Source organism: Budorcas taxicolor, chromosome 19 (genome assembly GCF_023091745.1).
Source record: "Budorcas taxicolor isolate Tak-1 chromosome 19, Takin1.1, whole genome shotgun sequence".
Lineage (NCBI taxonomy): Eukaryota > Metazoa > Chordata > Mammalia > Artiodactyla > Bovidae > Budorcas > Budorcas taxicolor.
In genome coordinates, this window is record NC_068928.1 from 42,160,696 (window position 1) to 42,176,662 (window position 15,967).

General features: G+C 53.7%; 1 protein-coding gene across 1 annotated transcript; it reads right to left on the bottom strand.

Moving 5' to 3' along the window:
* Positions 1 to 292: 292 nt before the first annotated feature.
* CAVIN1 (caveolae associated protein 1) lies at positions 293 to 14,167 on the bottom strand. Its single transcript, XM_052658666.1, has 2 exons — positions 13,497 to 14,167; positions 293 to 2,750 (listed from the first exon to the last, which is right to left on the bottom strand). The coding sequence occupies exons 1-2, from the start codon at positions 14,163 to 14,165 to the stop codon at positions 2,052 to 2,054; spliced, it is 1,368 nt and encodes a 455-aa protein (XP_052514626.1). The 5' UTR covers positions 14,166 to 14,167; the 3' UTR covers positions 293 to 2,051.
* Positions 14,168 to 15,967: the final 1,800 nt, after the last annotated feature.

Below are 15,967 nucleotides of genomic sequence, written 5' to 3' on the forward strand. Positions count from 1 at the left end.
GAGAAGCGGTCTAGACACTACAGGATTACAGACATGGTGAAACTGGAGCCAGCGTGCTTGACTTAGAATCCCAGCTCCACCACTTACCACCTATGGGACGTTAGACAAGTTACTCTGTGTGTATGTCTTTCCATTTCTAAGTGGGATAATAACAACGCCCCAGTCCCACGTCCCATCCAGGCAAATGCTGCACGTTTAAGCTAGCAGCATCTCTCTTTTGTTCCCTGGTTCCCTCCTGTTCTCTGGAACTCATCCTATGTAACTGCCTTCAAAGAATACAATCCAACACAGATCCTTTTAGAAAAGCAGGTTTATTGGTCGGGCTGCTCACCAGGACACAGCAACATGAGAGGCTCCCCAGAGCCCACTGGAAACTCTATCTGCCCACAACTCAGGCCCCTTCAGCCCATCAGCACCAAGGAACCTCATCCCACAATCCCCATCCTCCCACAATCCCCATCCTCCCTCAGCTGATGTGTCTCCAACCATTTGGAAGAGAGAAGGGAACCAAGGGTGGGGGGCGGGGAGCAAAGCTTTGTGTTGTATAAAAGGCGTGTCCCCAGACTCCCTTCCTCCAGCCCTTAAAACAATTAGCTGCAATTTTCTAAAATGCAGAGCAGGGAAAATAAGGCAGAGGGGGTGAAGGGAGAAGGAGGGAGCCTTCAGCTCTCCTCTTTGGGCTGTGACTTGGGGGTGAGGGGGGTGTCCTTGCTTCTGACAAGTCTCCTTTATGGGAGAACAACAGGGAGACTGAAGTGTCCTGAGGAGACCCTGATCAGAAGTCAGGCCTTTGAACTGGAAGCAGCACCCCTCTCACCCCAAAGATTCAGGAGAGGAACCCACAAGGCTACAGAGGTCTTGGGATACTTAATGATACTAGCTCTAGGGAAGGATCTTGAGAAGAAACTGCCAGGAGTGAGCCAAGGCCGGGCTGCCCTACACACAGGAATTCCTTACTCTCCTCTCCTCCCCTCCTGCTCTCAACTTGGTGGCCTGGCCTTTAGCATCTGGTCTCTTTCCCATCAGCCTCCCTCCTAACTATAATACCAGCTTTCTGGACCCTGGTGCTGCCCTCTTCTGGGACCCTAATTTTCTGGGCTATGAGAAATGGGCTGCCCCTGGGGGCACCATAACTAGTAGAGGTAAGGGGTAAGGCTTACCTCTCTCTTCTTGGATGATGGATTTCTCGCACTGCCCTCCCTACTACTGAGAACCCCAATAAGATGGGATCCTTGTCCTGTGTTTCTCCTGCTACTAATGAGCATTCTCTTTTCGCCCATTTCCACCTTGTACTATTTTCTGCTTTCCTTCGGAGCCACAGCCATGTGCTCCTGTGTGAAGATGCATAAACATGAAGTGCCCTCCCTCCCTCCCCCAGGGCCCTGCCTGGCTCCAGCCTTCCTTACTGGGACCCTTTGCAGATACAGCCTGTGCTAGACCCTCATGTAGGGTCATGGCTTACTCTGCCCTCTCTCTGACACTGCCCTAGATACTCCCAAAAGCTGCTTTCAAATCCTTCCAGTATGGGATCTCCCGTGTAGGCAAGGGGCCTCTTCAGGATGCACTCTTCCCTTTCATGGTAATTTTGGCTTTGAAGCCGCCAGAGATCAGAATGAGAAAGAAGAGCTCAGTGAACAGGAATGACAGCAGCCGGGTAAGAGTGTGTGTGGGGGGGGGCGGGGAGCGGCGGGGAGAAGGCAGCCTGCCTCAAGCCTGGGTCATCACGGAAACGACAGCAATTTCCTCTAGGATTCCCGACTTGGATCCCCAGGACACGAATCATCGCCCTCTGCATTTCCACCCAGCCTACGCCTACACTGGGGATGTCCACGGTGCAGGCTGCCTCCCCCTCGTCTTAATAACTGTAAGACTTGGAGGGGGTGCTCGTTTTGGGGAGGTGTTCTCAATTTAGAAACGTCTCGGCCCATTTGGGGCAGAGAGAGAGAGAGAGAGAGAATGCGAAAGAGAAAGTTCGTAGAGGGAAAGGAATCGGGGCGGGGGCGGGGAGAGGCGAGGCGGCACGGCCTTCCGGGCACAGCCCCGCGCCCGGCTCAGTCGCTGTCGCTCTTGTCCACCAGCACGGCGTCCGACTCCTCCGTGATCTCCAGCAGCGTGTGCACGTCGGGGCTGCTCCCACGCAGCAGGTCTGCCGCCTCGCCGCGCTCCGCGCCGCCCTCCTCCTCGGCGCCCACCTCCACCATCTCCGTGGCCTTCAGCACCTCCACCTGGCCCTCGCGGATCTTCTTGACGTGGAACGTGAAGGGCGGCACCTTGTAGACCGCGGTCTTGGAGCGCGCGTAGACCACGTGGTCGGGCGTGAAGGACTTACGCAGCTTGTCTCGCGAGGTCTTGAGCTTCTCGCGGCGCTCGGCGGGGACCAGGCGCGTGCCCAGCTTGTTCATGCGCTTCTCCAGGGTGTGCCGCGTCTTCTCCAGGTTCTCCTTTGTCTTGAGGCGGGTCCTCTCCAGGTTTTCGCGCGTGCGCACTTTGGTCTTCTCCATCTTCTCCTTGGAGAAGGCCTTCTTGAAGTCGTCCACGCGCCGCAGGCCGCTGCGCTTGATGCGCTCCGCGCGCGACTCCTCGATGACTTCCTCCACCTCCACCGCCTCGTCCGACGACAGCTCGAGCGCCGCCGCGTCCTCCTCTGGCCGCTCGCCCTCGGCCAGCTCGTCGCCCTCCTTCTCGGGCAGCGTCTCCGACTCTTTCAGCGACTTCCCTATGCTCACTTTGGCCGGCAGTTTCACTTCATCCTAAAGGGAGATCAGAGGGAACAGATGAGGGTGGGGGCAGAGCGGGAGAGTTGGGCGGAGACTTGGGGGGACACTGGGCGAACCTGGGGCCGGGCATTGGCACCCGTGATCCTGGCAAGTGCGTGGTACCTGTGAAATCGGCCTGGACTCCTGCGCTGGTACCCCCAGCGCCTGGCACCGAGCCGAACACTTCGTGAGCACTCAAATATGATACAAGACAACCCACTCTAGTATTCTAGCCTGGAGAATCACCATGAACAGAGGAGCCCGTCGGACTACAGTCCCTGGGGTCGCAAAGAGTTGGACACGACTGAGCGACTAAGCACACATACAGAGCAAAGAGGGAACCGAGCTTCGGATCAGAGTCTGGCCTCTGTTTCCGCACTTCGGTCAAGTATCTCAGCGGCTCTCCAACCCGCTCCTCAAGCCCTGCATCCACCCTTGTTAAACCACTTCTTACCCTTTGCGTCCCAGAGCTCACAATCGAACTTTGGAAATGGGCAGAGCGCCCTCTGGTGCACAGAGCCCCACACTGCCTGAGCTAGGCCCAAAAGGCTTTGGGCCGTTTGTTTGGGTTGAGGGGTGAGCTCACAGCCGATCTCAGGCGACCCCGAGGTAGGGTAACTTGAAAGTAGGTTTACTTTCAAGGGAGCGTGTTTCCCAGACTCCGTATAGTTTCAGAAGAACCAGTATTAGGGAAGGGGAGTTAATGACTTCCCCACTCTCCCCATACGGTTTGGCTCCACCAATGGTCATTCTCCATCCCTATGTAGAAATTGAGGAAAGAGGAGGAAGCTGTCTGGGAGCTGAGAACATGTTTTCTTCCCAACCTGGAGGTTTCTTCTGATTCTGACATCCCTGACTTGGAGTGGAAAGGAGGAATTGTTTTTCTATTCTTGCTTCACCACACAACCCGCCACCCCACCCCCACCCCCCCACCGTCCCCCACCCCAGACAGGAGCTCAAGAGCCAGGAGTAGAATGGCGAGATCCTAGATCTCAGAGCCAGTTCTGGGAAGACCCAGCACCAGCACTGTTTTCTACTCCGGGAAGGTTTTCCAAGATCCTGACTCTGGACCTACATTTCAGAATCTCAGGATCACCTCTCACCAGAAGGTAGGGGAGATTGAGCCCAGAAAGGAAAAGAGGACATAACCCAGAATGGGTTTGTTTTTGGCCCAAAAGACAAAACCCAAAAGTCTCTTTGACCCAGATTCACTTCTGTAGATACATTGTACAAAGGAATGATAGGGAATAGGTTTTCTGAAGATCGTTTCACAGAATTGTAAGAAAACCCCATCTGAGAAAAATGAGGCAACATAAACTGACCCCTCCTATAAACACACACAAACATGTACATATTTGTGTTGGCTGCTTGGTATCTCTGCACCACCTGCTATAGAAATTCCTTCCCCAGCCCCCAGCCTCTTTCCTCTTCCCTCCCATCTACATCCCCACAGAGTTTCCTGGTTTACATTGAAAACTAGGAACACCTCCTCCCAACTTCCTTCCCTCCCTGTCAATATCATTAGCAGGGACAAAGAAGGAATGCTGGCTTCACCTCTTCTCCCAAACTGGGCACCAGCTCTCCTGGGCACCAAGCCATCTCTGGCTCTCATTACTCAACTACACCTCCCAGCAGGCAAGGTGACCTGGGCTCAGGGCATGCTGGGACTTGTAGTCTCTACCTGCCACAGCTGGCTGGGTACTGTCATGGGCATTCTGCAGCATTCTATCCATCCCTCTGCTTCTTATCACTCGCAGAGGCATTGAAGGGATATTTTCCTCACTCTGAGTGTGGGAGGCACCCAGCCAGTCTTAGCAGTCCCTCTGATTCCCAGTTGTACACTTTGGGTCTCCTTTTGCAATCACTTCTCCAACTGCTACCAGAGTCCTCTCTCTTACACAACATTTTAGGACCATCATCTAAACTCCCTGTTACTTCTTCATTCATCTCCACCCAGAATTTACTGGCAGCCCTAGCATCAAAAAATGTCAGCTCTGATTTCTCCTTCACAGCCTCCTAGTCTAAAAATCCACCCACACCACCACAGTTAGGAGGAGAACGCCTCCTTTCACTAAAGCTCAGGCAATGTGGATGAATTCAGGGAAGGATTAAGTGTGATGGGTGGGGAAGAGCCAGGAAACAGTCCCTGCTGCTGGAAAACAGATCCACATTGTCTCTGTGCCCCACCCCGGCATCCCTGATTCTCCCCTCTGCTCTGTCCAACCCCTAAAGCCTGAGCTGGCTGGTTTTCCTGGCCTCTGGCTTCTTAGATAAAGCTTGAATTGTGAACAAGGCTGGAGAGAGAGTTCCAGACTTCTTATAGGCAATCCCATCTTCCTAGTGCCTGATGAGAGGTCTCAAATACAACATCAGGGAGCAATCCCAGTGAGGGGAGGATTTGGAGTTGTCTCTGCCAGACTAGAATGGTGTGTATATATATATATTGCCCTTCATTGTGAGGCTTCCTCTAGAGCGATAGCTTATACCAGAGGAACTGATTTCTTGGTGGAAGGTCAGGGGATAGGGGAAGAAACCATCTGACCTAAGTCTGAGATAATATCCAGTGAATTGGCCCTGGAGAGGGTATACCACTATGACTTTAGCTTTTTCCCTCCATTAATGGATTTTGTCTTTTCTCCCTGTTTCCAAGCCAGGTTTCCCCTATGACTCACAGCTTTGGAGTGCTGTCTTGGGCCCACCCTTTTGGCCTGTTGCTACAACAACCAGCAACAGAATCCCAAAGCACCTCCCCCAACCCTGGGCACAGAGGCCGGGCACCCCTGTCCCACCCCTATTTCCCTGGCAGAGTGGCAAGAAGGGAGAGCTCTGCTTGTTCTGTTTCTATATTTTTATTAAACAAAACCACAGGCTTGGTTTCCAGAGTTAGCTTTAATGACCAGATCTGAACAAAAGCATGCACAGCTTCCATTGTCTCCCCTACCCCGACCCCCCACCAAGCACACACAGCTCCCCAACCCAGGAAAGCACCAGTCTGGGATGAATTTAGAGGAGCCATAAGACAGCTCCCAGCTCCTTCCTCTCCTCTCCCCAACCTCACTATATAAACTTAGGCCCCTCTGCCTTAGGAAGATTTTTATGTGATTTACTCAAGCACCTACTTCGCGCCTGGTCCTTGGCCAGGCACTTCACATTTGTCAGGGAGAAGGGACATGTATGATATGGCTCTGGGTAGGGCCTTTCTTGACTTAGAGCTAGCCAGTTCTGTTCCCAACCACTGCCTGGAATGACCAGAGAAGATACTGGAGAGGTCATTCAGAGACCTGGGGTCTGCTCAGAGAGTGTGTCAGAGGAGGGTGCAGACTAGGGGGCAGGTGAGAGATAGGGAAGTCTAACTCGGGACCTCTACTTTAGGTGTTCAGGACAAGGGGGTGAGAAACACTGAAGGCAGAAGGGACCTTCTTTTCTGCTCTAGCATGACACTATAGCATGTGGGAGGATGTTTCCCCAAAGTGGGTGGAAATTGGTTCTTGGGTACGGTGTTGGGGGAGTCCGGGTATATATAGTATATCTATAGTGTTAAAATTTCATGGGGAAGAGGACAATTAGGAAGAAAATGTCTAAATGTCTAATTCTCCTTAGGAGAATGATCATGTGAAAAAAAAAAAAATGGAGAAACACTGTGCTATAGGTAGGCCAGATCCAGCAAAAGTGTACCCCCTCCTGGCCTCTCTGAGTTGGCAGCTTTTGGGTGCCCTGCCAAAGGCAGGATCTGGCAAACATAAGGGATCTCTTTGCAAAACATTTTCTGAAAAAAAAGAAACTGGAAAAAATAAGTGTAGTTTTCCCCAGCTGCAGGGAGGGGCATGGAAAGGACACAGAACAGACCCCTGGTCTGGGCCTCATGAGTGCCCTCTGTAAAACTGGCCCTCGAGCCAAACTGGCCTGTCCCTGAGGAGGAGGTGGAAGGGGCAGGGGAAGGTCAATCAGAAGCCTGGGCAGGGTTCAGGAGGGAGGGGACACAAGTATACCTATGGCCGATTCGTGCTGAGGTATGGCAAAAACATCACAATATTGTAAAGTAATTGTCCTCCAATTAAATAAGAAAAAAACAGAAGCATGGAAGTTGCAGGCAATCTCATGCAGGCAGCAGTGGGTGCGAATCAGGTATGGTGTCTGGAGCATCTACTATTAACATGGAAGCCAAGAAGTAGAGGAGCGCCCTTTCCCATGACCTCCCACCCGACTGCCTGAACATTCCATAATGCAAGTGTTTGCACAGTACCCGTCACCCACTCACAAGGGGCAGTGGCTTAGAAGAGACTGGCTACTCCAGACTGGCCGCTGCTAAGCAGTGAGCTGGTGGTGGACTGGATTCATGACATGCCATGCCCACGGCCCCACGTGAGCCAGGAGACCCTAAGCACCCCCACCAGCTGTTGGCTCCTCAGGGGTGGGCAGAGGCCCAGTGGGCTCTGGGTAATAGGGCAGGGTCCTAGGCGTCTGGTCAAAGGGTGGGAGGTCAGGCACTGTCTCAGGCTTCAGGTCAAAAGGCTCAGTCTCAGGCAGAAGATCAAAAGGCACGATCTTGGGTGTGGCCCGGTCTGAGGGTGCATTCAGCTTCTTCTTGGGCTAAGATGAGGAAAAGGGGTTTAAGTGGAGCTTGGAGTGGGTGCAGATGGGTGTGGGAGGAGGAGGCCTTGGTTGGCATGCAGAACTGGGGCTGGTGAGTAGAGGGGAGGGGAGCACACAAATATTAGGATGGAAAGGCACCACACTTTCAAGGCTTCATCAAGAGGGCCCTGGAGTGGAAACAGGGGGACAAACCCAGGCCCGTGAATTAATAAGCACAATTTAATCAGAACCCCGTCCCATCATCCCTCTAGAATCTTCCCCAGTCCCATCCTTGGTCTCCTGCCTTCTACCCCGACCCAGCTATGGTCCTGGAATGATGCTATGAGGGGTTGGAGTGGTGGAGGCAAGAGGCTGCTGGGGGCGGGGAAGGAGTTTTCTAAGAGGCCACTTGTTAGACTCCATCTGAGGAGTCTCCAAGGAGGAAAAGAGAAGGTAAACAACTTTACTGTCTTGAGTCAGAGGCAGCTGATCCCAGTTATTCCCCCGGGCAGGGTGGGCACGGGTGCCGCCCCGGATAAGGAGGGCGAGGCACGGACGAGGGACGTCCTGGCTATTTCCCTTTGGCCTAATCCCCACCTCCTGCCTCCCTTCCTACTATCTGCCCCCCCTACCCCGACTCATGGGCTATCAGACACCCAGGAGCACAGAGAAATCAGGATCAAAAACCAAGCTAATTTTGGGCATTCCCTAGTGGTCCAGTGGTTAGGGCTTCTCGCTTCCACTGAAGGGGGCACAGGTTCAATCCCTGATTGGGGAATGAAGATCCTGCATGCCATGTGGCAGGGCCAAAAGGAAAAAAAAAAAAAACAGCTGTTTTAATGACCAATGAGCCTAGGTCCTGAGGCACCCAGCAGCAGCTCCCAACTCTCCTTCCTGAGGGGCTGAGCTGCCGCTCTTGCTCTGGAGTCATGAGAAGTCAGGGGAGAGGACATTTGTGGGCACTGCCAGACTCCAGCGACAACAGTGTTAAGGTGTGCAGCCACAAAACCCAACACAGCAAGTGCCCACCTTCCCTGTAGGATACAGGGAGGAGAGGGGAGTGGCCGGGAGGCTGAGGAGAAAGGAGCCGATGTGGTCCCTGCTGGCTAGAGAGCTCCACTCCAAACACCCTGCACCCTTGCCCTCTACAGCCATTGGGCCAGGTGACCACACATTGCTTCAGCTTCAGCACTATGAGGCTGAGCAGCTATGGCCACCCACCTTAGCCACTCAGCTAACACTGCACACACACCCTCACACACACACACACATTCTCTCACACACCCTCAACACACACACCCTCACACACAAGCACTCACACACACCCTTACACACCTCCACACATACCCCCCACACACGCACCCTCACACACACACACATTCCCTCACACACACCCTCACACACACACACATTCCCTCACACACACCCTCAACACACACCCTCACACACAAGCACTCTCACACACACACCCTTACACACACACCTCCACACATACCTTCACACACACACCCTCACACACACACCTTCACGCATACACATCCTCACAAACACATGTGCCCTCATACACACACACACACACACACACACACACACACTTGTCCCAGTGCCAGAACTGTGCAGCTATCTCCCTCAGAGAATGAAGAAGCCAGGACCCCGATTTCTGCTGCATAGCCCAAGAAAAGAAGGAGGAAGCAAGGAGCAGAGAGTATAGCAGAAGAAGGGGGTACACCTGGGCCCTTGCCTCAGCTTTGACCCCCAAGTGCTTGAGTGGCAATAGGCAAGTGACTTCCCCTCTTGGGACCTCAGCTTCCTCCACTACAAAATGAAACAGCTGAAGTTGACTATCTCCAAAGCATCCTCCAGCTCAAAAAGTCTATAGTGACAGAAAGAACTATTCACAATGGTAGTTCAAAATAATGGAACAAACCACCACTCATCTTTGTGGTTGGTTGCCTAGCAACAATATTCCTTCTCCCTATCAATTGCCCATCTCCTCCTTTTCTGATTTTGACCTTTACAATAGTCAGACTTCACTTTCAAAAAATCAGAGGGAAGAGTATGATTTCCTTTGGTCTTAGGAATACCTCTAAGAATATGCTCCCTGTATTCCAGCGGTAGATTTTTGGATTCTCTGGTGGTTCAGACAGTAAAGAATCTGCCCACAATGAGGGAGACTCGGATTCGATCCCTGGGTCAGGAAGATCCCGTGGAGAAGGGAATGGCAACCAACTCCAATATTCTTGCCTGAAGAATTCAGTGGACAGAGGAGCCTGGCGGGCTACAGTCCATGGGGTTGCAAAGAGTCAGACACAACTGAGCAACTAACACTTGTATCCAGTGACCAAGAAAAACAACCCAAACTTAGCTTTTTGGAGGAAGCGTATGGTAAACACTCTCCACTAGGCCACCAAGGGGTGAGAGGGACCAGAGCCCCAAGTTGGGATGATTTTTTTTTGAGAAAATGTGGGCTTCTTCTGGAACCAGGTAGCCCCGATTTGCTTTGAGTCCAGGGAGGAGCTATAGTCTGGGTTAGGATTTGAGGAGGAGAAGCCAGCAGGCCCTCACGCCAGCCCTGGTGTCCACCCCTTTAATGCCCATGCACCACCTAAACCCTTAAATGCGTCCTGCCCTCAAGCCCTTAGAGCAGATCTGAGGGGTCCAAATGTAGGTCACTAACTGCTTCATCAAAACTACTTCAGAACACATTTATTTCCATTTTAGCCTCCCTTTCTGGATTCTAAAAGAACTCCAATAACATCCAAACTAGGATTGGGTATTAGGATTAGGAGAATTGGCTCCTTAATGAGCACTGTTGCTGCTGCTGTTTGGTCACTAAGCTGTGTCCAACTGTGTTCAACCCTATGGTCTATTGCCCACTAGGTTCCCCTGTCCATGCAAATTTCCAGGCAAGAGTACTAGTTATCTAGTGAAGTCACTCAGTCACGTCCGACTGTTTGCGACCCCATGAACTGCAGCCTGCCAGGCTCCTCTGTCCATGGGATTTCCCAAGCAAGAATACTGGAGTGGGTTGACATTTCTTTCCTGACCCAGGGATTGAACTGGAGTCTCCTGCTTGGCAGGTGGATTGTTTACTGCTGAGCCATCTGGGAAGCCCTCCTTACTGAGCACAGCTGCTCCTATTTGCAAGGGGCTGTAGTTGGCCTGGTCTTCCTAGCAGTTCTTGGTCCACTGACCCCTCAGTTACTAGTAGGATTCACTTCTCTCCCTCACTGGCTGTTGTTGCCTAGTGAGGTGTTGCCTGATAGGATGGGACGCCAAACTGCTGTTTTTGTTTGGGAGACAAGGAGGGAAATGCCAAAGAAGGACAATAATGACTCAGAAGTGAGTTCAAGGTGAGGGCTCTGATATCCTGTGATGGGAGGGGATGAATTTCATGTGTGTGTGTGTGTGTGTGTGTGTGTGTGTGTGTGTGTGAAGGGGAGGGTTGTCAAATACAAACTTAACCTGTGAAATCATTATGCCTAGCAGTTCCCTGAATTTGGGTGGGACCACACAAGGGATTCCCTCTGTTACCCCTCAGGAAAAAGGTGTGGTAAACCAAATGGCCTGATCCCACAGCTGGGGCCTTCCCACCCCTTCCCACCCCTTCACATCTCCCTTTTGCCACATCATCACCTCCCACCTCTGCAGTGGGGAACACCACATCCCCTCCCCAACTGGAAAACTCACATCATCCCAGGGCAGCCTTTCCCCAGATCTCTCTGCCTGGCCACCCAAACATCCTACCCCCTCAGCCCAACTTTATCATAAATGTTGCTGCCCCCAACCTTCCCTATTAGGTCTGCCAAGGCATGAGGCTATTTTTACCTCATTCTCTTCCCAGGCCTGCAGGCCTCAGGGAGGAGCAGCCTCTGCTTTCCTCCAACAGCTGAGTACCCCACCCCCTCACCCCCACCTGGAACATCTGCTCTGTAACTCAGGGAAGTTCTGTGGCCTTGGGCCCCACCCATGTTGCTGGAATTTTTTTTCCCAGAGCTTCACTGTGGGTTGGGACCACTTTAGGTATTAGTTATTTCCCCTGTGGTTTGGGGGCTCAGGGTCTCCAGCTTGAGTCATTCCTTCTACCTCAACCCTCTGTCCCCCACTGGCCTTGATGCAATCAAAGCCACCCTGCAATTAAGACCCCCTCCCCACCATGGATACACAATATACAGATACACAATCTGTGCCACCTGGCTAGAGACAGTAACAGACACACCGTTAGCCTCTGCACAGAAGTCTCTCAGAATCTCCATCTTTGACATAAGGAGGTTTACCTCCAGGCTGAGAACTTTCCCAGGTCCTGTGGTCTGGGACATTTTGAATGAGAAGGGTCAACCATACAAGCCCTTCGTGGCTCCCCTCTCCCACACTAGGTTCGGGAGAGAAGATAGAGGCGGCCCGCTGTCCCAGAGCTCTGCCCTCTTCTCCTTCGTGAGATGAACCCCAGTGCTAGGCAGTTCTCTTAAAAAAATCTCACCCCCCTGCTGCTGCTAAGTTGCTTCAGTTGTGTCCGACTCTGTGCGACCCCATAGATGGCAGCTCACCAGGCTCCGGCGGTCCCTGGGATTCTCCAAGTCAGACTCACCCCATTCTGCTTCCTCGGAGCAGTTAAATTAAGCAGAAACATTTCTGGGCAAATGTTTTCTATCAGTTAGTGCTATATTGGTGGTGGTGGGGGGGCGGTGTTGTAAACTGTTTAAAGGTTGAGTACCTCTTGGGAGGAGTTCCTGGGGGGAAGAGAAAGGGGAGGGCAACCTTGCAGCCTCTGTCCCACCACCTTATTCTCATGAGTGCCAGCTCACTTGTATCTACTGCCCCCGAACTTGCTTGTTTCAATCTGCATTTCTCTTAGCTCCACCACATTGACCAAACCAAAGACCTCGCGGCATCCCTGATGGTCACTCAGAACACAGCTAAGGAGGGCCTCTGAGCTGTCAGTGAAACCACATCTCCTGGACAGAGGCTCTCTCCCTCGGGGGATGTGGGAAATCGGGCCTTCTTTTTTTCCCATTCCCTTCGGTGCGGGGAGGGGAGCGAGGGGACATAGACTAATCCCTCGGCCCCCACGATCGCACCTCCCTGGGGTGAGAACATCAACCAGGCCCGAGGGAAGCAGAAATACGAGGCTGGGCACGTTCCCACCCCACCCAAGATCACCGAGCCCTCGGCTCAGACCCGCCCCTAATGGAATTTGGGCGACAGAGTGGAGAAGAGCAGCGATCCTGAGATGCCCTGGTTTACTTGGGGTTAGGATACAAAAACTCCCATTTTTTTCCAGGCGGGAAGAACGGGGAGAGGTGCAAAGGAAGCAACAAGCTTACTGGGCGGAGCCTGGGGCACGCCAGCCTCCGGCCGCTTGTCCTCCGGCTCCTCGGCCGCCCCCGCAGGCATGCGGGGTGATTCACCGCGCCCCGACCGCGGGGCCGAGGTGGGGGGTGCTGTCGCCTCCCCTCCACCAGCCCCTTCAGGACTCCTCACGCCGCGGGCCACCACCCTCGCGCGGCTGCTTCCAACAGGCGGAGGAGTAGGGGCGCGCCGCGGGTTAGGGTGTCCCTAAAGGCCGAAAGTGCCGGGAGGCGGGAGAGGATCGCGGCGAGGGGCGGCGTGGGCGGCCGAGGCCGATGCGGGGTCTGTGGGGGCGTGCTGGCAGCCGCGTCCCTCGCCCGGCGCAGCCCCCGCGGTGCGTGCCTGAGCCCTGAATCAGCCGCTATATCGGGCGGGCAGCGCCGGAGGCCCCAAACCCGGGCCGCGCCGCCCGTGTCCGTTTACAGCGGGCCCCAGTGGCCGCCAGGCACCCCGGCTCTGCCCAAAACTCCCTCCAAGTAGGAAGACTTTTGACAAGCCAGGTCGGGAGCGATCTGCGGGGCGCAGTGTCCCTGAGTCCAGCCCCCTAACTCGGTTCCGCTACGCGTTGGACACCGGAGGTAGCGGCTGGGTGAGGAGCCGCGGTGTGCACTGCGCGCCCCTCTGAGCGCTCCAGGAGCCAGCCGCCCGCCCACCCACGCCACCCCACCCCACTCCACCCCAGCAGCGCTCGTAGAAAGAGGGTGGATCCCCCGAGCAGGGTCAGGCTGCCGCAAGAGCCGCGCCGCGGGCAGATCTCCCTACCCGGATCCCCGGGCGGGGGACGCCGGGCCTCTGGGCGCGGTCCGCCCGCCAGCTCACCTGGTAGATCATGACTTTAAAGTTGCGGCGCCTCAGCAGCTCGGCCTCGTTGACCTCCAGCTTCTTGATCTGGCCGGCCTGGCGCTCCAGGCTGCCGCGCACGGTCTTCACGTTGACGCTGACCTTGCGCACCTTCTCCAGCAACTTGCTCACGGTGTTGCTCGTGGTGGCGTGCGCCTTGCCCAGCTTGCTCAGCTCGCCTTGGATGCTCTGCACGGCGCCCTCCATCTCCGCCTGCCGCTCCTCCAGCTGAGCTTGGGTCAGTTGGATCTGGTCGACGGCGCCGATGATTTTGTCCAGAAGGCTCAGTACCAGCACGCCGTTCACCTGGTCTGATTTGATCAGCTCCTCAGAGCCGGCCCCCGACGGCTCCTCGGCCGCCGGAGCCCCCATGGTGGAGGACCCCTGGTCCCCGGTGTCGGGGTACCCGGAAAGCGGCTGCTCGATGATGTGGAGCTGGGTGTCCTCCATGGCTGCCCGGAGCCGTGCGGGGCCGGCCGTGTGGAGCTGAAGCGGGAGCGGGAGACCCGGAGAAGAGGAAGAGCGAGAGAAAGCGCGGAGGAAACTCGAGCCACGTCCGTGCGCACCGGGATGGTGGCCAGAACTGTGGGGCGGGGGATCGGTGAGTTCCCCGAATCCCAGGCCAAACCCCGGAGTCTCGTCGCCCATTGGCTGGCCCGACCCCAGAAAGGGAGGGACCGGGGCAGAAGGGGAGACCGATGCTGGAGAAGGAGGGGCAGCCCAGGGGGACCCAAGAGCCGAGCGCCCCACCCTTCCTAGGATGGTTGGAATAGTTGGAACGGGAGACCAGGGCCTCCGCTGGCAGTGGAGGCGGCGGGAGCGGGCCTGGGGCGGAGGAATGTGCGCTTGGGAAGGGAAGCAGGTCCTGGAGTGTCGCTCTGCTTTTCCCTCCCGCTTGTTTTCTCTCACCCGCAAACCCACCTCCGCCTTTTTAAGTTACAGAGCAGGTCGTCAGGTGGGACAGGATATCCTGAAATTACGAGCAAACTGTTGTGTTTGCCGGTGTCCCGTTTTAGAGAGGGAAAGGATCTATGGCTTCCACAGCCTCTTCTAAGGGACCTCTGACTACCCACCCCATCAAGTTACCCAGCACTGTTCGAGAAAGCTGGAGGGGTCCTTTGCGAAGGACGGGAAGAACTTACACGTTAGAGCCACCGTGGTGCTGAGGGGCCTCCAAGCTCCTCTAGGTCCCTCTTAGAATTATCCTAACAGAGGAGGATAAAGATGGACAATAAAATAGAAACTAGAGCTTTTTACTCATCTCTCTCTAAAATCCACCTTTCTCTGTGTTTCTGCATGCCCCAGAGGCCTGGCTGACACTGAGCTCAGAGAGCAGGGCAGGGAGTTCACCCATCTCTCTGGAGCCCAGAGACTATGGCGCTTTGCAGAAATACCAGACCCCACCTCCTCATTTGACAAACGGGAAACAGAGGGTCTGGAGAGGGCAAATGACTTGCCAGGAGGTTTGCCAGCAAGTTCACCTTAGCTTGGAGCTCAAACCAGGTGTCAGGACCCCTCTCTGGCACTTTCCATCTTAGCAGGCTGTATCTTTCACCAGCACAGGGAGGGGCAGATGCTGCCACCCATTTGTGCCACCTGCTTGTCATCTACAAATATATTTCCCACTATGATGGGTACGAAGGAGCAAGCATTTCTGAGCAGGATCAAGAAGTCCAGGAGACAATGCCCATTCTCCCCAGTTTTACTCTCTAGCACAGCACTGGAGCAGTACCAACCCCCTTTCCCCCAGAAAAGCTGCAAACCTTTTCCCTGGTTAGGAAACCAACCTTGGGTTTCCCCAGCTGGATCAATGATGATCTTGGCAAAAGGTCACTTCTCATCTGGCATGCATTATCATTAGGAAGCATGAAAAATTGCCATGCCCTATTAATCCAGTCAGAGAAGCCACCAACCTAGAAAGAAGCTGAGGAACCCACTGTCTGGGATAGCCTGGAATCATCTGGAATAATCCCAGCAGCTATTGAATAGAATATTTCCCCTGACACTTCAGTTGCTGCTTCCACAGAAACAAGTGGCTTTTTTGTCTGAAATTCAAATAGAATGAACTGGTATATAAAATCACATGTATTTATATACTAGAACACAGATTACCTATTGATTTTAGAATTTGACAAAAAATGTGTTATAACACTTTAAGTTCCTTCCACTGAGAATTGACAAGACTTCTGGAGAGAAAGAAGAGTGACAGTAAGGAGACTAAGTGGACCTTCATAAGGTTCTTATTTTTAAAATATTGATTAGCTTTCATAGGTGACACATAAGATACAAATTGCAAATAGCACACAAAGAAATATAGTGAAAAGAAGTTTTCTTTCTATCCCTATCTGAAGCAAACTTAATTTCTGGTTCAGGGGACAACAATTATTATTTTCTTGTGGAATCTTCTCTAGGAAGTCTTTGCACATATATATATATATATCAGCACTTTG